This window comes from Schistocerca nitens, chromosome 7, assembly GCF_023898315.1.
Source record: "Schistocerca nitens isolate TAMUIC-IGC-003100 chromosome 7, iqSchNite1.1, whole genome shotgun sequence".
Lineage (NCBI taxonomy): Eukaryota > Metazoa > Arthropoda > Insecta > Orthoptera > Acrididae > Schistocerca > Schistocerca nitens.
The window spans coordinates 391,198,053-391,220,670 of NC_064620.1; the positions used below are offsets into that span (position 1 = coordinate 391,198,053).

Sequence of the window (22,618 nt, forward strand, 5' to 3'; positions counted from 1 at the left end):
AGCTTGTTCCTGTGAAGGAAATCTTACCCAATGACTGCAGTCTTATCATAATACAGAATAAAACTGACATATCAATGCTATTAACTGCAAGATGCTACGTCCAACATTCTAACAGATCCAAGCAATGATCAGTACTGAGCTGCATAAAACATTTTCATTTTTGCAGCTGAATAGATTCCTGCTGTGTCTGATCTGTTGGTTTCATTGTTAAAGCAATACTGCCTTCCACAGAGCCATAATTACCTATTTCAATGTCATAGTAGTAATAAAGCTGCATAAGCATATAGGTAAATACGATTGGGTCCAAGATATGGGAGCTGGTGGTCATGTGGGCATGAGATGTGTTTGCGCGCGCTCGTGTGTGTGTGTTTTACTGATGAAGGCAGTGGCTGAAAGCTTTATGTGTCTTAATTGTGCCTGTCTGCAACCTGATGTGTCTTCGTTAAGGTAAGCAGCAATCTGTCTTTTCCTACATTGTCAATATTCCTTTGATTTTAAACTTAAAAGTTCACAACATATATTCCTATTTGGTTGGTTTGTTGGTTTGTTTGTTTGTTTAAAAGAAAGAGGAGGGGAAAGAGACCAAACTGCTTGGTCATCAGTCCCTTGCTCCTATTAAAAGAATTCCACCAGGAAAAGAATAAAACAAACAAGACTTGCAGCACAAAACTGTTGGAAAGGAAAAATCACAAAAACGACAGAAGGGCAACAAACACTACAATGGACCAAATAGGACAAGAAAACCACAGACAGATGAAAGAAACCGGTAGAAGGTATTAAAACAAGAGAGCAGATGACTGTGGCTGGCTGATCACCAGAATAAAAAGGGTAAGGCAACCATTCTGCAACACATTAAAACCTCCAGCCTAAAACCACAGACTGACAAAGGACATGTGCTAAAATTTGATAGAGTGATGAACCACCCAACATCACCACATATAAAACGTCAGCCAGTGAGGCATTCATACTGAGGTTATGCCATTTCATCTCCCAAAGCTAAAAAGCTTGCGGCGTAATAATGAATGCAGGTCATTTCCACAGGTGCCGATCTCCAGAAGTAGTTTCCGTGTAGTCTGTTTGGCCAGCCTTTTAGCAAGTTCAATGCCAGGGATTCCAACATGTGCTGGGTCCAGACAAACAATACTGAATGACTGGACTGTTCCAGGGTATAGATGGTCTCCTGGATGGTCACTATCAAAGGATGGCGAGGGTAACACTGGTCAATAACTTGTAAGCTGGTCAAGGAGTCACTACAGATAAACGACTCACCAGAGCACAAACAGATATGCCCAAGAGCACAGGATATGGCCACAAGCTCTGCAGTGAAACACTGCAGCCATCCAGGAAGGAGCGCTGTTCAGTATGTACTCTGTGAGCATAGACAAAGCCAACATGACCATCAGCCATGGAGGTATCTGTGTAAACTACTTCGAAGCCCCAGGACGCATCAAGAATCGAGAGGAAGTGACAGTGGAGAGCCTCAGGAGGAACTGAGTCCTTATGGTCATGCGAAAGGTCCAGGTGCAGCTGCTGCCTAGGTATACACCATGGTAGCGTATGCGAATGGACCCTATTCACACAGAAGGGATCGGGCACAAACCACATTCGTAAGCCCTGACCTGGGCTGCCGACTTGGTAGATGAACTACTGTGCTTGGGAAAAGGAGATGGTAATTTGGATGCTCAGGAGAGCTATGAATGTATGTGAGGTAACTCTTGAGCAGTTGTGCGTGCATCATCTGCAATGGAGGGAGTCCAGGCTGATTGCTGGACTCATCCAAAAAGCTCCTGTCATTAGTCGAACTACACAGTGGTGCACTGGGTCTAGTAATCGCAATGCTGAGGGTGCCACTGAACTATAAATCATGCTTCCATAGTCAAGATGAGGTTGAATAAGGACTCTGTAGAGCTGCAGCAGTGTAGCGCGATCTGCACCCCGGGTGGCGTCATTCAGACAGCAGATGGCATTAAGGTACTGTCAGCACTTCTGCTTAAGCTGAGAAAGATGAGGGAGCCAAGTCAATCAGGCATCAAAAACCTGTCCTAAGAATTGACATGTGTCCACTACAATGAGTAGATCATCATCAAGATAAAGTTCTGGTTCCTGGCGAATGGTGTGGTGCTGACAGAAGTGCATGACTGTGCCTTGTGGATGGCACCCTGGAGGCACCACTCAGCAGCACCAGTACTGGAGGAGCAGTAGGAAATGCGAAAGTTGTCTGCATACAGAGAAAGTGAGGCAGACGGCCCCATAGCTGCTGCACTAAAAATAGAGACACACTCAATACGGAGCTCTGCGGAACCCCATTCTCCTGAATATGGGGAGAACTATGGGAGGCACCAACTTGGACAGGGAAAGTATGGAGCGAAAGGAAGTCTTGGATAAAAATTGGGAGCGGGGCCCAGACAACCCACTCATGAGGACATGTCGCCAGCTTGTGTTGCAAGCTTTTCTTAAAAGAGACTGCAGTCAGCTGTTGTCATCTGGAAAAGGCTGTTTGGATAGCAGACTTGAGGGACATTAGATTATCAGCAGTAGAGTGACCTTGGCAGAAACCACTCTGGCATGGAGGCAGTAGGCCACGTGACTCCAGGAGCAAACACAAGCACTGACTCACCATATGTTCTAGCAGCTTAAAAAGAATGTTGGTGAGGCTGATGGGCCAACTGATATCCACATCAAGTGGGATTTTACTAGGTTTAAGCACTGGAACAATGGTGCTCTCCCACCATTATGACGGAAATATGCCATCGCACCAGATGTGGTTGAAGATGGCAAGGACATGTCACTGGTAGGCCAACGAGAGATGCTTCATCATCTGACTGTGGATTCGATCTGACCCAGGAGCTGTTTTGGGGCAATGTGCAAGGGCACTGAGGAGTTCCCACAGAGCATTATAGGGTTCACTGCGGCGTGCAGTGAACGAGAGAAGTTTTCCTTCCATCCACTGTTTTAGGGTACAAAAGGTAGGGGGAGGGGGGAGGGGCTAATTCTCAGATGCAGAGAGACGAGCAGAGTGCTCAGAAAAGTGCTTGGCAGTTGTGTTTGCATTAGTAGATAACACTTCAGTGATATTAATGCCAGGGACACCTGTTGGGGTCTGGTACCCAAAGACATGTCTGATCTTTGTCCAGACTTGTGAAGGTGACATATGGTACCCAATGGTTGAGACATACCTTGCCCGACACTCCTGTTTCCATCTTTTTATGAGGTGGCAAACACAGGCACAGAGCTGTTTAAAGGCTATTAGGTGCCCCATGGCTTATGCTGCTGTAGAGCTTGTCTACGCTCTTCAATGGCCACAGCGATTTCTGGCCACCACCAAGGCACTTTCTTCCGCCGGGGCACCCTACTGAACAAGGGATTGCATTTTCCGCTGTAGAAATGATCATTCTAATCACTCATTCAACCACCACATCAGTGTTACCATGTGGGGGGAGACTCAATGGTGATGGTAGAGGTGAAAGCTTCCCAGTCTGCCTTATTTAAAGAAATCTAGTAGGCGACCGACTGGGGAATGATGCTGGGTGAGTGACAGGAAGCTGGGGAAGTGGTCACTACCACACAAGTAATTGTGGGCCCTCCAGTAGACAGATGGAAGAATTCCTGAGATACAAAGTAATAAATCAATGGCAGAGCAAGTACCCTGAGCCATACTGCGGTGTGTGTGTGTGTGTGTGTGTGTGTGTGTGTGTGTGTGTGTGTGTGTGTCGAGTTGAGACAGCAAATTTTCGACATCTCGGCCAGTAAGCAAGGTGCACCCTACAAGGGGTTATGGGCATTAAAATCTCTCAGAAGTAGATAAGGTTTAGGGAATCAGTGCACCCAATATGTTCAAGGGTACTCCACCATCTGGAGGAAAATATATGTTGCAGGCGGTTATTTCCTGCATTGTCCTTTTCCTGACAGCCACAGCTTTGAGAGGAGTTTGAAGGGGCATTGGTACACTACATACCGAGTTCAGAACAGACGCATACTCCACCCAACACACTATGATACTAGCCACGATTTTTGTAATATCCTCTATAGTGCGAAGAGCAGGGGTCCGTATTGCTGGGAACCATGTTTCCTGGAGGGCAATGCAGAAAGAAGGTGTAAAGCTTAACAGCTGTCATAGCTCAGTCAGGTGGTGGAAGAAACTGCAGAAATTCCACTGGAGGATGACGTTACCATGAGGCTGGGAAGGCATGAAACTATCAAGGAGGCAGTTTACACCTCAAGGTCACCTGCTGCCACCAGACTGAGTACGTGTGTGATCAACATCCACTGTGTCAGAGGGTCCAGTGAGATCTCAGGGGCCACCAGAAACTCCACCTCATCCTCAGGCAGAGGCGGAGGCGCAGAGCTTTTAGGGAGCGGTGGTGTAGGTGCCACTGCAATGTCTTGGTTCTTGGGTGCCATTTTCTTTTTAGGTTTCTCTCACTGCTCCTTAGGTTTCATCAGATGGGAGGGCTTCACTGATTTATTCTCAGACTGAGGAGTGTCATGAAGCCCTACAACCAGGTAGCTGCCTGTGGGCACTTCAGGCCCCGACAGGTTTCCTCTTTCCCACTGGTAGGCACATGGGACAGGAGTGACCCAAGGGGCCCTTTCCTGAAGACTGACACTTCTCCGGCTGAGAAGTGGGGCTGATGGTTGGGGGGCACTGCTCCCGAAGTAAGCAATTCGGGAGCAACAGGGATAGAAGTGCCCCCCACCATTAAGGGCACAGGTGTAGTCATACAGCTTTGAGAGCCAACTATAAATGGCGGAACTGATGGGGCTCAAATCGATGTGGGGCATAAGATGATGTCATACGCACAGTATGGAGCCTTCCTCTTTAGCCTCAGTGTAGGTCAGTCGGTCCAGGATCTTGTATTTCACGATTTTCCTTTCTTTCTGGAGAGTCCTGCAGTCCAGCAAGGGGAAGAGTGCTCTCCGCAGTTGACACAGATGGGAGGCGAGGCTCACGGAGTATTAGAATGTGAAGGTCATCCACAGTCGGGTCACGTGACACTGGAAGTACGGCGGGAAGACATGCCCGAACCTCCGGCATTTAAAGTGCCGCATCAAAAGAGGGATATAAAGCGTTACATCATGGCAGTATACCATCACCTTGACCACCTCTGGTAACGTGTCACCATCAAAGGCCAAGATGAAGGCAGCTTTGGACCACTATGGACGCGCCAGATGAAATGAACACCTTATCGCTCTAAGTTGGTGCGCAACTCTTCATCAGACAGCAAAAGGAGGTCCCTGTGGAATACGATACTCTAGACCAAATTTAAGCTCTTACGGGCTGCGATGGAAACAGAAATATCCCTCAGTTTCTCACAGGCCAGTAGTGCCTATGACAGGGCAGACAATGCTGTTTTTATCAGAACTGACCCAGATTTCATTTTGGACAATCCCTTCACCTCTCCAAACTTATCCTCTAAATGCTCCACACAAAACTGAGGCTTCATCGACACAAAAGATTCCCCATCAGCTCTCGTACATACAAGGCACTGGAGCGAATAAGGTTCGCTACCATGGTGTGGCCAGGGAGAGGAACGATTTGCGGTCATATTTCCTTGTATTAAAGTGAGATCTTGAACGCTTAGAGACTGCTATTGTTTGACCACCAGCAAATGGTGATGATGTATGCTTCATGGCGTGTCATCTGCCCCGATGCCACCCACTCCGACCAGTGACCCTCCCCACAGGGGCAACCCAGCCTCAGCAAAGGCCACACGGCTCGATGACCATTGCCAGGAGTCCCGATGCCCCAGGGAGATGGGCATCTACTCCTCGGCATACATGGAGAGTTAACAGTGCAGGCATCAGCAGAGTGATACCAGTGTAGTCAGGGGGCTACAACCCCAAGAGGTTACATGGCAACCCCACCAGAATGGACTGGCTACCAAGCTGGAAGACAGGAGCAAACATGCAAACAGGTCCATTATCATCGTCTGCGCAGAAAAAAGAAAGAAAAAACTGCACAGTGGATGGAGAATAATACATCCAGGAGGGTGACCTCACCCAACAGCTGGAGAATGAGCGGAACTGCAGATCCACAACGACGAAGGACACTAAAGGTCTCAGTGCACGATAGACACGATGCACCATGTAAGGCGCCCTTCCCCAATTGGCTCACTCTTCGGAAAAATTTTGGAGAATAGAGGTCAAACCCTACAGGGGACCCTCACAGAAAAAAACAGGTGCGAACACGAAGAATTCATTCTGAATTTTAATCTGAATCTAAATGAACTATCATGTTTCCTGGCAATAAAGTACACAATGGAAAAAAATTGCTGTTTGTCAGTCTGAATATTTCTAATTTTCAGGAGAGATTTCTGCTGGTTCTTTCTGAATAACTTGGATGGACAACTATTAAAATTCAGATCACTTTCTTATTAGAACTGGAAATTAGTGCACTAGTTACCTTAAAGTTGAACCGGAAGACAGCAATGAATAAAAGTATGCCTGCAAGCAGCTTTGTTAATATCTTTATCAAATAATGGAACTAGACATAAGGCAAAGGTTGCTCAGCTGTGTAAAATACTTTGTGTATTTGTTGAATTCTACGTTTTAATGGTGTATTCTCTTGTTCTTTATAAAGCACACTATATTAATGGATCATGAATGCAACTCTACTTACTATATCTTTTGCTTCCAGAATTTTAATATTAAATTGTGTGAAGTTCTTTCCTTCTCATCCCGTATGGTAAGTCTCCCCTCACCTGCAGTTCTGGGTGACTTTCTCAAAATCTGCCCCTTTTCCTTGACTTCTCCAGTCCTTTTCCTTCCCCTTCAACCCTTCTGCCTGAAGGAGCAGCCACTGGTTGCACAAACTTGCCAATTACAACAGTCTTATGTGTGTGTTCTGCCACCACATGGTGAGTAGATTTTTTTCCCATCCAATTAAATAACTGTGTGAGTATTCTTTTTATTTTTAAAATTAACTTCTTATCCATCAGACTGACAGTTTACATAATCTATAAACACAGCAGGCGACATGTCAGCCACTTCCTACCAGTCCCAAAAAAGAAATTACCAAAAGAGAGGATAATTTCATTCATGGCAATTTAAATGAGGTTGATGTCATTTATGGACATATACAACAGATGACTTAGCATGGACTTGCAGTAATTCAATGCTTAATATGTCCCTCTCCAGCAAAACTGGTATAGTATTTGCATCAAACGTGATTTTCTCCAACTTCTATTACTCAGATGCAAATTAGTCGACACATCTGTTCTACTATGTAAACAATGGTCTGCTTTTGTTAGGAGAGTGTCATGATCCAAGCATTTCAAGTCATTTGAGTAGATCACACGAGTTTCCAGAACATTAACACTAAAGAACTACAGTACAATTCACTGTCATGTCTGTCTGGGAACCAAATAATGTCTATTTAAAATGGTGTGGACTTTTTAGGTTCTCTGTGTTCCTCATATCCATCAATTTCTCTCTGACCTGTGAGAAGCTACCTTGCAGAAAGCTTGTGCACTAGTCTGAAAAATTTGTTTCATCTCTCTTCTTAAATAATTGTTTCACAACAGTATATTTTAGTATTTATGGGACAACATTTTCTGAAACAATTTACAAACAGACAATAAGGGACTTTACAAAAAAATCTTCAAGTATATTTGAAGAAACTTAAGTGTGAACTACAAACATGTCAATATTTGTGCCACTAATGGTAAGCAGTTAGCCACCATGGCAGAATGGATGATTTATGCTGCTACATGTTAAACAGGGCATAGTTTTACCACTGCCTCATCCCCCAACAAGTACTGATCCATTGGTGCCTGTGTAGTGACAAACTCAAAAACATTTGAAGATCTTGTACAGTGGTGTGTGTGTGTGTTATTTTATTGTTATCAATGGAATTAATCACTCTTCAGCAAAAACTGAATGAATGTCTACTTTTACAAAAAAAAGTTCAAATGGCTCCGAGCACTATGGGACTAAACATCTGTGGTCATCAGTCCCCTAGAACTTAGAACTATTTAAACCTAACTAACCGAAGGACATCACACACATCCATGCCCAAGGCAGGATTCAAACCTGCGACCGTAGCAGTCGCGCGGTTCCAGACTGAGCGCCTAGAACCGCTAGACCACCGCGGCCGGCTCTACTTTTACAACAACTATGAAACAAATGGCATAGTTCATCAAAAACTGATAAAACAAAAAACATTATCAAGATCAATTAAAACTTTTAACTATCTGAATAATCATTTATCTTACCTGCTGCCTATTGTTTGGTGTGAAGGGCAGTAATGTGGATACGTGGAACATTATTTCACAGTCTTGATACTGAGCATATATGGAATAGAGACCGGTCGAGTCCGCTAGAAAAAATAACCATTTATGTAAAATATGACATGGAACATTGTTTCCTCTTAAATATTATAGTCCTGAAGGAATTATCCGATTTATAGTTTAGTAACATGTCATATTGCTAGCAACACATCAGGAGATACCATAGTAAATTTTAAAATGGAAACTCATAATTGTCACCACTTATACATGGAGGACAGCTTGTATTGCAGTTTGATAGTTCATTGTCAGTTACTCTAAAAAGTTTACATAATATACATGGCATTTATTAATGATGTGAAATTACAGTACATCAATACACCAAGCACATTTAAGTCACTACAACAAATTGCGTTTTAGGTCTAGAGAGTTTTTTCCTTAAACAAAATGAGTAGCAAGAACCTTTCATCAAAAGTTGATGACAACACATCATTTCGCAGAGTACTTACTCTTGTTGTCAAGTCCAGCTCGATATTTGTCGAAACCACGCAGTCTTACTCGCTGACCTACAGTGTCGAGGAACTCTACCAGCGCAGGACCTGCATCCTCATTATTGTACATGTCTTCTTCAGAAGACTGCCCTGCTCGGCAATAAAGCACACCAACTTTGTAGTGTCTTATTAATGCCTGTTCATCGAGTTTCAATAGCTGCGCTTCTGTCTGAGGTGATGCAATCCCAAGACGCAGGCTGTAACCGTAGCAAAATAATAAAATTCAACTTGTTTCAATAAAGTAATTTTCCAATATTTTTGTACATTAAAATGAACTATGTTCATTCGTTAAATTCACACTGAATTACATTTGCGCTGTTTAAGAAACCACAAGCATAGTTTTGAATGTCACAATCTATTTCTCAACTGTAAAGCAAAGGGAAAAAGAGAGATAAAATTTTAACTTTAAACACAAATGATTGAACAGCAAAGAAAAATTAAAAGACTATAAACTATTTCTGCACTACAAACGAGAATGTAATGTTTAACTTAATAAGAATCCACACAACAAGCCGTTTACACACCCATATCTCTGACTACAAAACACTTGCTTTCTCCCCATCAAATGTCACAGTTCTTTCTGATCAACAACAAATTAACAGAAACTTGCATATTAACTAAAGTTTTTTGCACCAATATGGTTGTACAACTACCAACTTGTCTTTCTGTGGATAGCATTTTAAATAAAAACAATGGTTACCAATATCTACTGGCAAGCCTAAGTGTTTCCTTTAATTCACCTGCAGCAGTCAACGTTACAGTAATTCAATTTTGATATGTTTCATGCCATAAGTACAGGGCATTTCAAGATGAATATTTATTACAAAGTATTATGTTGTCAAAACTATCCATCACTGTGCCACACCTTGGTAATTGGAGGGATGAATACATCATCTAGTTTATTTACACTCAATGTCTGTTGTCTTATGGTTGTTTGGTTACCATCACATTGCAAAACTGGAACACCACAGCAAAAATACTCTGTTGTTTGTGAAGTGTAATTCTATGACTACAGTGCAAACACATTTCAGGCTGAGGTACCAAATTGATCCTCCAAATGGATGGCACATATGCACTTGGTGGTAACAACAATGTGGACACGAAATGCTTATGTGAAGGAAAGAATCCTGGCTGCCCTCATGTCTGACAAAAACGTCATATATATTCAAATTTCTTTCCAACATAGTCTTACAAAAAAATCAACTTCTTGTGTGAGGCAGGAAATACAACTGCCTACAACAATGTGGCATGTTTTGAGACATCGATTGGCTATCAAGCCGTACAAGTTAGGGTTGTTACAGGCTCTATATCATGATACCAAATGCAAAAATGTAGCATTTTCTGTCGAGTTTCAGAATGCTATTGACAATAACACATTCATGCAACATATAATGTTCAGTGATGAAGCGACTTTCCACCTTAGGGGAAAGTAAACAAACACAATGTTCGAATCTGGGACCTATAGAACCCATATGCACATATATGAGATTCACCCAAAGTCTTTTTTTTTGTGCAATGCCCAATTCTTCTTTGATGGAAATACAGTTAACTGCTGGCATTATCTTGTTTTGTTACAAAATTGGCTGTTTCCAAGGCTGAACGAGGACAACATTTTTCAACAAGCACCGCCTCCCTGGAGTCACCAAGTGGATGAATATTTGACAAACTCTGCCAAGCTGTTGGATTGGTTGTCAAACAGCCAGCAACTTAGCACTTCTCACCTGGCCTCCACAGTCACTGAATTTGACACCTTGCAAATTTCTTCCTACAGAATTTCATTAAGGACAATGTTTATGCACCAACACCACCACAGAACCAAGAAATATAGATGTGAGAATTTCGTAAATGTGTGTCCCAAGTTTCTTAGTCATAGGCATTCAAAATACACACATTCTCTGAAACACCCTATAGGTTTATAACTTATGTTGATGCATGGGGGTGTGGAATGTCAGGAGCTTAAACATTATAGGGAAACTAGAAAATCTGAAAAGGAAAATGGAAAGAAGACAAGCATTTCTGGTTAGATGAGTACAGAGTGTTATTAACAGCAGCAGAAAATGGTATAACAGGGGTAGGATTTGTTATGAATAGGAAGATAGGGCAAAGAGTGTGCTACTGTGAACAGTTCAGTGACAGGGTTGCTCTTATTAGAGTCAAAAGCAAACCAACACCAACAATGATAGTTCAGGCACACATGCCGACATCGCACGGTGAAGATGAGGATGTAGAGATGGTTAATACAGTATGTAAAGAGAGATGAAAATCTAATAGCGATGGGAGACTGGTATGCAGTTGTAGGGGAAGGAGGAGAAGAAAAGGTTACAGAACACAGGCTTGGGACAAGGAGATAGGAGAAATACTAATTGAGTTGTGTAATAAATTTCAGCTAGTAACAGAATACTCTGTTCAAGAATCAAAAGAGCAGGAAGTATACTTGGGAAAGGCCAGGTGATGTGGAAAGATTTCAATTAAATTACATCATGGTGAGACAGAGATTCCAAGATCAGATACTGTATTGTAAGGCGTACCCAGGAGCTGATACAGACTCAGATCACAATGTAATAGTGATGAAGAGTAGGTTGAAGTTTAAGAGATTAGTCAGAAAGAGTCAATATGCAAGGAAGTGGAGTATGGAAGTGCTAAGGAATGATGAGATAGGCTTTAAGTTCTCTAAGGGTGTAGATTCAGCAATAAGGAATCACTCAGTTGGCAGTACAGTTTAAGAAAAATGGACATCTCTAAAAAGGGCAATCACAGAAGTTGAAATGAAAAACACAGGTACAAAGAAGGTAACTGCGAAGAGACCATTCTGTTGATCAATGAAAGAAGGAAGTACACAAATGTTCAGGGAAATTAAGGAATACAGAAATACAGGCCACTGAGGAATGAAATAAACAGGAAGTGCAGGGAAGCTATGATGAAATAGCTGCATGAAAGATTTGAAGAAATAAAAAGAAATAAAAATAAAAAAAAGATTGTTGGAAGGACTGATTCAGCATATAGGAAAGTCGAAACAACCTTCATAGAAATTAAAAGCAAGGGTGGTAACACTGAAAGTGCAATTGGAATTACACTGTTAAATGCAGAGGATAGAGCGAACAAGTGAAAAGAGTACACCGAAAGCCTCTATGAGGGGTAATATTTGTCTGATGTGATAGAAGAAACAGGAGTCAATCTAGAAGAGATGGGGGATCCAGTATTAGAATCAGAATTTAAGAGAGCTTTGGAGTATTTAAGATAAAAAAAGGCAGAAGGGATGAATAACATTCCATCAGAATTCCTATCACTGGGGAAAGTTGCAACAAACTGACTATTCAAGTTGGTGTGCAGTATGTATGAGTCTAGTGACATACTGGCTGACCTGAAAAAATTTCATCCACACAATTTCCAAGGCTGCAGGAGCTGAGAAGTGTGAGAATTATCACACAATGAGCTTAACAGCTCATGCATCCAAGCTGCTGACAAGAATAATAAACGGAAGAATAGAAAAGAAAATTGACGGTGTGTTAGATGACGATCGGTTTGGCTTTAGGAATGGTAAAGGCACCAGAAAGCCAATTCTGACCTTATGGTTGATAATGGAAGCAAGACTAAAGAAAAATCAAGATACATTCACAGGATTTGTCAACTGGGAAAAAGCTTTTGACAATATGGTGCAAGATGTTAGAAATTCTGTGAAAAATATGGGTAAGCTACAGGGTAATATACAATATGTACAAGATCCAAGAGGGAATAATAAGAGTAGATGACCAAGAACAAAGTGCTCGGATTAAAAAGGGTGTAAGACTGGGATATAGTCTTTCACCCCTACTGTTCAATCTGTTCATCGACGAAGCAATGACAGGAAAAAAAAAAAAAGGTGGAATTAAAACTAAAGTGAAAGGATATCAATGATACAATCTGCTGATGACATGGGCTATCCTGATTGAAAGTGAAGGAGACTTACATGAACCACTGAATAGAATGAACAGTCTAATGAGTACAGAATATGGATTGAGAGTAAACTGAAGAAAGACAAAAGTAATGAGAAGTAGCAGAAATGAAAACAGCGAGAAACTTAACATCAGGATTGATGGTTACGAAGTAGATGAAGTTAACAAATTTTGCTACCTATGCAGTAAAATAATCAGTGAAGGACAGAGCAAGGAATACATCAAAATCAGACGAGCACTGGCAAAAACGGCATTCCTGAAGAAGAGAAGTCTACACTAGTATCAAACATAGGCCTTAATTTGAGGAAGAAATTTCTGAGAATGTACATTTTATGGCAGTGAAATGTGGACAGTGGGAAAACTGGAACAGAAGAGAATCTAAGCATTTGAGATGTGATGCTACAGATGAGTGTTGAAAATTACGTGGACTGATAAGATAAGGAATGAGATGGTCCTGCATGGAATCTAAGAGGAAAAGAATATGTGGAAAACACTGACAAGGAGAAGGAGGCGGAAGATAGGACATCAGTTAAGACATCATGGAATGACTTCCATGGTACTAGAGGAAGCTGTAGAGGGCAAAAACTGTAGAGGAAGACAGAGATTGGAATACATCCAGCAAATAATTGAGGATGTAGGTTTGCAAGTGCTACTCTGAGATAAAGAGGTTGGCAGTCAGATGACTGATGACTCAATAAAACCTCTATCCTTACCATACAGTTAAGATCCATGAATGCCTATTGCAGCAAATTACAAGATTACAATATAGCTGTCTATGTATTATTGTAGCAATCACTAGATGTGTATTTTCTTACACAATGTCAGAAAAGAAAACTCAATGAGTATAAAATTGGTTCTTACCATGACAATTGTATTTCAGGTGCTATGTATTCCAGTACTTCCTTTGTACACATACCCTTGTTACTATTTGTAGGTTTAATGTTTGGTATTGCATCCTCTAGAACAGATCCTCTCAGTGTTAGGAGCTGCAAAGAAAGAAAAATATAACTAACATGAAACATTTGTATTACTAACAATTGTGTGCCCTCCTATGTGTATGAATTAATGAAACTATATATGAATCATACACTGAAGACAAACTTAACAGAAAAAAATATTGATTATAACTGGTGAAAGGATTATTTCCCTGTAAATAACTAACATTATTTTTGCTTACCTCAGTTGTCCTGATGAGCAGCCTATAAAGATACGTAGGTGATGCTTCTCCCCTCTCTAATCGTTCTCTCCTCAGACTTACAGCAATTGGACCAAGGTTCTCATCCACACCAAACCAGTTTTGATGCTCTGAGAAAAATAAGAAAGTTAGATCACTTATGGTCATTACTTTGTTATTAGGGGGGAAGAGAGAGAGAGGGGGGGGAAGAGAGAGAGAGGGGGGAAGAGAGAGAGAGGGGGGAAGAGAGAGAGAGGGGGGAAGAGAGAGAGAGGGGGGAAGAGAGAGAGAGGGGGGAAGAGAGAGAGAGGGGGGAAGAGAGAGAGGGGGGGAAGAGAGAGAGGGGGGAAGAGAGAGAGGGGGGGAAGAGAGAGAGGGGGGGAAGAGAGAGAGGGGGGGAAGAGAGAGAGGGGGGGAAGAGAGAGAGGGGGGAAGAGAGAGAGAGGGGGGAAGAGAGAGAGAGGGGGGAAGAGAGAGAGAGGGGGGAAGAGAGAGAGAGGGGGGAAGAGAGAGAGAGGGGGGAAGAGAGAGAGAGGGGGGAAGAGAGAGAGGGGGGGAAGAGAGAGAGAGGGGGGGAAGAGAGAGAGAGGGGGGGAAGAGAGAGAGAGGGGGGGAAGAGAGAGAGAGGGGGGGAAGAGAGAGAGAGGGGGGGAAGAGAGAGAGAGGGGGGGAAGAGAGAGAGAGGGGGGGAAGAGAGAGAGGGGGGAAGAGAGAGGGGGGGAAGAGAGAGAGAGGGGGGAAGAGAGAGAGGGGGGAAGAGAGAGAGAGGGGGGAAGAGAGAGAGGGGGGGGAAGAGAGAGAGGGGGGGAAGAGAGAGGGGGGGAAAGAGAGAGAGGGGGGGAAAGAGAGAGAGGGGGGGAAAGAGAGAGAGGGGGGAAAGAGAGAGAGAGGGGAAAGAGAGAGAGAGGGGGGGAGAGAGAGAGGGGTGGAAGAGAGAGAGGGGTGGAAGAGAGAGAGGGGTGGAAGAGAGAGAGGGGGGAAGAGAGAGAGGGGGGGAAGAGAGAGAGGGGGGGGAAGAGAGAGAGGGGGGGAGAGAGAGAGGGGGGGGGGAGAGAGAGGGGGAAGAGAGAGAGAGGGGGGGAAGAGAGAGAGAGGGGGGAAGAGAGAGAGAGGGGGGAAGAGAGAGAGGGGGGGAAGAGAGAGAGAGGGGGGAAGAGAGAGAGGGGGGGGAAGAGAGAGAGAGGGGGGAAGAGAGAGAGAGGGGGGAAGAGAGAGAGAGGGGGGGAAGAGAGAGAGAGGGGGGGAAGAGAGAGAGAGGGGGGGAAGAGAGAGAGGGGGGGAAGAGAGAGGGAGGGGGGAAGAGAGAGAGAGGGGGGAAGAGAGAGAGAGGGGGGAAGAGAGAGAGAGGGGGGAAGAGAGAGAGAGGGGGGAAGAGAGAGAGAGGGGGGAAGAGAGAGAGAGGGGGGAAGAGAGAGAGAGGGGGGAAGAGAGAGAGAGGGGGGGAAGAGAGAGAGAGGGGGGAAGAGAGAGAGAGGGGGGGAAGAGAGAGAGAGGGGGGGAAGAGAGAGAGAGGGGGGAAGAGAGAGAGAGGGGGGAAGAGAGAGAGAGGGGGGGAAGAGAGAGAGAGGGGGGAAGAGAGAGAGAGGGGGGAAGAGAGAGAGGGGGGGAAGAGAGAGAGGGGGGAAGAGAGAGAGGGGGGAAGAGAGAGAGGGGGGGAAGAGAGAGAGGGGGGGAAGAGAGAGAGGGGGGGGAAGAGAGAGAGGGGGGGAAGAGAGAGAGGGGGGGGGGAGAGAGAGAGAGAGAGAGAGAGAGAGAGAGAGAGAGAGAGAGAGAGAACTGTTTTGAAGATTAAGAGCAAATTTGTCCAAGTGATAATAGCAAAAACAAACTGTTTTAAGATACTGTCATGCTGTAATTCATTTTCAGTAGTTGTGATTAGTGAAAGTGAAACGAAGAGTTCCTAAAACACACAAAGCTAACTGAATTCAGCTGAACATCATGAGGATAGCTCAAGCTGGATCCATCTCACAACCCTGCCATTCACCACATCACACACTTAGCCAATGGCCAGTGACTACCAGAAGATAGGACTGGCATTGCAGTGGTAATGAATCACTGCAAACCAACTGCATTGTGGTCTAAGGAAAAGGTCAGAACTCATCTGTCAATCAAAAGATACAGATTACTGTATAAAGCCAGTGAAAGTGATTTTTAGTAGGTGGTTGTTGTCGTCTTCAGTCCAGAGACTTTACACAGTGCTTGTTGTTCACTCTCAGAATCTGAAATATTAACAAAGGATGAGCTTGCTGGACTCTTGCAAGACTGCGATGTCTCAGCCACATACAGGGTGATTCAAAAAGAATACCACAACTTTAGGAATTTAAAACTCTGCAACAACAAAAGGCAGAGCTAAGCACTATCTGTCGGCGAATTAAGGGAGCTACAAAATTTCATTTAGTTGTACATTTGTTCGCTTGAGGCGCTGTTGACTAGGCGTCAGCGTCAGTTGATGCTAAGATGGCGACCGCTCAACAGAAAGCTTTTTGTGTTATTGAGTACGGCAGAAGTGAATCGACGACAGTTGTTCAGCGTGCATTTCGAACGAAGTATGGTGTTAAACCTCCTGATAGGTGGTGTATTAAACGTTGGTATAAACAGTTTACAGAGAATGGGTGTTTGTGCAAAGGGAAAAGTTCTGGACGGCTGAGAACGAGTGATGAAAATGTAGCACGCATCCAGCAAGCATTTGTTCGCAGCCCAGGAAAATCGACTCGCAGAGCTAGCAGAGAGCTGCAAATTCCACAATCAACTGTATGGAGAGTCCTACGAAAAAGGTTAGTTATGAAACCTTATCGTCTGAAATTGGTTCAAGCACTGTCTGCAGCTGATAAGATTAAAAGAATCGATTTCTGTGATTTTATCCTTGCTCAAATGGAAACAGATGAAGCTTTCGTTTCAAAGATTGTGTTTAGTGATGAAGCAACTTTCCACACTAACGGGAAAGTCAACCGTCACAATGTCTGTATATGGGGCACTGAGAATCCGCGGGAAGCAACTCAGTATGAACGTGACTCGCCTAAGGTGAACGTTTTCTGTGCCATTTCAGCTAATAAAGTTTTTGGTCCCTTTTTCTTCGAAGGTGCTACTGTAACTGGACTACAGTATCTGGAGATGTTAGAGAATTGGCTGTTCCCTCAGCTCGAACAAGAAGCACAACAATTCATATTTCAGCAGGATGGAGCGCCACCACATTGGCACTTATATGTCCGTAACTACCTGAACGTCAACTACCCGAGGCGATGGATCGGCCGCCAGGCAGCCCGTGACAGAGCACTTCATCACTGGCCTCCAAGAAGCCCTGATCTTACCCCCTGCGATTTTTTCTTATGGGGGTATGTTAAGGATATGGTGTTTCGGCCACCTCTCCCAGCCACCATTGATGATTTGAAACGAGAAACAACAGCAGCTATCCAAACTGTTACGCCTGATATGCTACAGAGAGTGTGGAACGAGTTGGAGTATCGGGTTGATATTGCTCGAGTGTCTTGAGGGGGCCATATTGAACATCTCTGAACTTGTTTTTGAGTGAAAAAAAACCTTTTTAAATACTCTTTGTAATGATGTATAACAGAAGGTTATATTATGTTTCTTTCATTAAATACACATTTTTAAAGTTGTGGTATTCTTTTTGAATCACCCTGTAGATTGAGTGGTTTTCGTCTGCAGTCTGTATCATGGCCGGTTCAGGAATATTTTCCCCACACAAGCGATTTATTTGATGCGACCCCCGCCTCCCCAATTCCTCCATACACATTCCGCCATGTCAGTTTTAGTTACTTGTGATACGCACTAATATACAAATCTTGTGCTTGGGAACCCTAAACGGCCATTTCCAATTTTGATACATGTTAAAAACTGCATTATTCAATTCACAGCTGTAACGGTATATTTTAATAGACACAATTGATTTCGGTCTACGATCAGATCATCAAGGGTCCAAAAACCATTTCAGCTGCGCATCGCTTTGTTCAGAGAATGATTATACCCCACGAACACATGTATGAGGTTAAATGGACAGAACAATGTATTTACAGCCAGTATAAAAGATGGGACAACGTACATCTGATAATCATTATGCCAATTACGCAAATGCGTAACTGCGATGGTTTCTGTACCCGATGGTGGTCTGATCCTAGACTGAAATTGATCGTCCCTGATGAGATTTACAGTTACAGCTGTGTATCACATAAAGCAGTTCGTAACATTTACTAAAGCTATCTAACACCATTTCCATAAACTAGTTTTGTGTTATGTCCTGTATATTAGATATCTAAGTTGTGTCAACTCTTGCAGCCCAAACGGCGGCTTGTGTTTGTTGGGCCATAAACCAGCCATTGTGTTTATCCCATGATCCTCCATTTGCTTTTGCAATTCTTTGTTTACCCCCAAAAAAATCAACCTAAGAGAACATAAATATACTCAATTTATCGGAGAAACTAGTGGCAACTGTTTTGACTTTAATTAGCTACAAAACATTTTACTGCAAAATATACACACTGTCTGGCATGAAAAACGCGAAATGTCATTTAATTCTCTCTTTAACTGAAGGATGGCACTTTATATTTTTAAAGGAGGTACACTACTGCACGACAATTTTTTGTAGGAGCTCGTGGATGAAGCTTGGTCTGGTTTGAAGCCCCAATTCGAATCCTATAGAGCATGTTTGGGGAGAAGGGCTTGTCAGTGCTATTCAGAGACCCAATAGCACATTTTAGCATCCATCAAGAGTGTACCTGTAAGGTTAGACACACTAATTGGTGTAGAACGAGGACGAGAAGATACACTTTTGAAGATGTGAAGACAGGGCTGTGATTGTTCAAAACTCAAACAGATGCATTACATCTATGAGCTTCCTCAAAATTAGCTTGAAGTGTGAACCCATTTGTGTTATTTCCGTACTTCCGTCAATGTTTTTAATAATCTTTTTCATTATTACACCACACCTAGATGGGACCGTACCATAATATTTTAACGTAAAATACTAGATTATTGTCGTAAAAAGGTAAACTTTAAAAATTAAGAAATTGAAATGTTGCGTTTTTCGTGACAGCATAAGGAATGTTTCCATGAGTTAACATAAAGAAACCTATTCAAAACAAATTATACCATGGAAGTCATTTCAAATGCCCATTCAATCGCATACAGTACAATGGATTGTTAACTACCCTCTGCCATATACTTCACATTGATATACAGGGTACTTTTGTACCAAGCAATTATAATTAAAGTGCAGCTACTCACGGAGCTCCAATGTGGGCTATGATTAGTTTATGGCAGTGAAACTTTGAAGATATGCTAATGCATTAATGTGAAACCGATTTATCCTGGAAAAAAAAATTAGTTCCAATTTCAGTCAGCAGGTGCAAATCTGGTGCTGTACACTGTATGGTAAGATGACCACACTGCCATTTGACAATCCAGAATGTGAGTTAACAATATGGCTATGCAGAAGAGAGACAGTGGGCTGTTAAGTGAAACATTATATGAACAGCAGCAATTACAATGCTGCCTTGAGAAAGTATAGCCGACTGATAGGTCTGAGGAGAAGCCCGATGTCATTAAATGGTTTAATGAAAATGATAATGGAATTAAAAAATGCGGGTCAACTTTTGTGGAACCTGGAACACCTATCCCGGTGGAAACTATGTTGCTGTAACTGGCCATACAGCGCGTGCCCCGAATAGTGCTTATACACATGCAGTGTCACGAGAACTGTCCATCCCATGGTCAACTGTATGGAAAGTTTTGTGGTCTGTTTTACACTAATACCCGAACAAGAACCAGACGGTGCAGCAAGTCGAATCTCATGATCTGCAGCAACGTTCAGAATTTGCTCTTCAATCTCTGGCACAGACAGAAATTTATGAGATTTGGCCAGGCAATATAGAGTGACGAGGAACATTTTACACTACAGGGTGCAGTGAATGCACAGAACTGCCGAATTTTGGGTAGGTAATGTTAAACCACTTGGTGCGCGTGAAGAGCCATTATACTCGTTATGTGACTGTGGCGTGAACTCACAAGCATCTTTTCCTCTGTCTGCTCATCTTTGAAGATAATACACCTACAGGGCCTGTCAGGTGTAACGTGACGTCGGCACGTAATCGAGACTACCTTGTACATCACGATTCCTGCTTTGGAAGATTGCAACTGTGAGGAAACCACTGTTTCGGTGGAAGAAGTGATAACACGTCTTGTCGCATGCACAGTGCAAGATTTGCTTAATGGAAACTTCCACGAAATTTAATCTTCATAGGTTTTCCTGGTGCATGGCCTGCAAGATTACCTAATCTGAATCCCTGTGACTTCTGGCTCTGATGACATCTAAAAGAAAGTATTTACCACAGGGACAGACTAGGTCTGTAGCTGGTCTGAAGGCCACTATACAGTAACACAATGTTCAGATTCCACTGTGAGCAACTGCTGATCATGTCATTTTATGAATGCAGTATCTTGTCGACATTTCCACTGCCCATATTGAACAAATTACGTAAGTGGCAGTTAATAAAATAATCAACATTAAGCCTCTCATTTGTTTGACCTCTTCTGCCCACATCCTGTTCCTAATCCACTACATATGGAAATATTTCTACACTCCTCCGTTGCATTCACAGCGCCAAATTTGCACCTGGTGGACAAAATTGGAACTAATTTTTTTTCGAGCGGACACGCATTAACACATTAGAATACCTACCTAGTTTTGCTGACAAACTAATTACAGCCCACAATGGACTCCTGTGAGTAGCTGCACTTTTATTATAATCACTCAGTAGTTTAAATTGGAATTATGCCTGGTGTTTACGTAAATATGAATATTTGTACGTACATACACTAAAATGCCAAGCCGGCCGGGGTGGCCGAGCGGCTCTAGGCGCTAAAGTCTGGAACCGCGCGACCGCTACGGTCGCAGGTTCGAATCCTGCCTCGGGCAAGGATGTGTGTGATGTCCTTAGGTTAGTTAGGTTTAAGTAGTTCTAAGTTCTAGGGGACTGATGACCTCAGCAGTTAAGTCCCATAGTGCTCAGAAACATTTAACATTTAAAATGCCAAATGCATTTTTATTAAACATGCATTTTAAATCGTCTGGCAACAGTTTATTCCCTTTTAGCATTTACCTTTTTGACTCTCTTATTGGTCGAATTTACATGTTCTCTTTTAATCTTATTTTGTGTTAGTAATATGAGAATACCGCGCACCCACTCTATATATGCATGTTAATGGCCCTTGCAGTGTTTAAAACAATGGCTCATACGCCTGGCTGACCTCTGCAGACGCGCACCAAAGATAGCGCAAACAGCCGGAAGCCGCCTCTAGAAGGAAATCTCGAGTCGGAAGCTGTGCTATCTCTTTCAAGCGACAGAGGAAATAAAGAGTGACAGCGGAATAAAATCAAATTGTGGTCTGATTCCGTTCCGCACTAGTAGTTGGGAGGAGGCTGGCTCATCAGCCGCTGCCTGTGTCGATTGGCGGTTTAATGGCGCGCTACAGGGTCTCTCGGAAGTCGCGTCGCGAGGTCAGCATGACTCAGAGCTCGTATCCGTGACTGCTGCTGCTGTTACTACTACTCGAACCCGACCTGCTCTCTCGCCGTCCCACGCAGGATTAACCTTGAGCACTTGTAAATCAGGCTCCGCTGCCCGCCCTGCAACAGATCGGCTGGTCGACTCTACTTGAGAAACACGATGATCTACAATAAAGGCTGCAATCGTGTCATTCAGCCGCAACAAATGACATTCTTTAATAGTCGATCCACGAGGGCTACCCGGAAAGTAATTTCTTTAAGGCCAAAAATAATGGAACAATTAGAACAAATTTATTAGGAACAAAACGACACATTTGTATCATTTTTCTTATTACGGTCACTGCAAACGAACAAACGATTTGTCAGACTACACGTCCTTGACAAATCATTTGGCAGTGTTCTGTTTTCTCTAACGTGTTTGTCAAACACAGCGGTGTGGGAGAAATTTCGTTGCCATACCGGTACCGTAACGGAAGATAACACAAAAGGCCTAAATACTGAATTCAGTCTTCCGAAACTGTTGCGCAACGAAGGATCGTAATACGGTCCCTCCTTTCACACACGGTACGAACGTAGAAGTGGCAGATGTTGAGATAACCAAAGTAATGGAAAGGCATCAGTATAACATGAGCGTTTCGTCCCGGGATCTTGTGGTCGGTGGGAAAGCGTTACAGAGAAGCTCTAGAAACGTCAGTGGCAGACGCTACAAGAAAGGCGTTGTGCATTACTACCGGCCCCCACCAAAATTTCGACAGAGCACTTTGCGGGAGGAGTCTGAGAATATGTTACTTCCTCCCACATACATCTCCCGAAATGACCATGACGAGAGAATTCGAGTAATTAGAGTTAATGTAGAGGCCGCTACCGACAATCACTTTTCTGACGCAACATTCGTGAGTGGTACGGGGAAAGAGGGATCTGAAGTACCCTCCGCCACACGCCGTCAGGTGGCTCGCGGAGTGCAGCTGCCGATGTGAAACGCCGATTTGTCAAACAAACTTCACCGTTTATGCTTGCTTTTGTCAAACAATAGCTAGTTGCTTGCCAGACTATCAGTTATAACTTTGAGATGTCACGCAACTGGAGGAGATTTCGAAGATTATGAATCGAAGATTATGAATCGCACCGAGTACCATTGCCTACTAGTGTCGAAAATACTTCGCGATGCGATGCGATACGATACGATATGCACGGCTGCGTCGAAAGTGAGGTTA

At 43.3% G+C, this 22,618-nt stretch overlaps 1 protein-coding gene across 1 annotated transcript in view; it reads right to left on the bottom strand.

The window, feature by feature from the left end:
- LOC126195657 (signal-induced proliferation-associated 1-like protein 2) overlaps nt 1-22,618 on the bottom strand; it is a gene marked incomplete at its 5' end in the record, with an annotated part of 213,322 nt that overhangs the window by 69,516 nt on the left and 121,188 nt on the right. The window contains 4 exons of the mRNA XM_049934281.1: nt 8,214-8,317; nt 8,735-8,973; nt 13,570-13,694; nt 13,886-14,013. Of these exons, the coding sequence (XP_049790238.1) occupies nt 8,214-8,317; nt 8,735-8,973; nt 13,570-13,694; nt 13,886-14,013 (596 nt within the window). The remainder of the gene's footprint in view (nt 1-8,213; nt 8,318-8,734; nt 8,974-13,569; nt 13,695-13,885; nt 14,014-22,618) is intronic.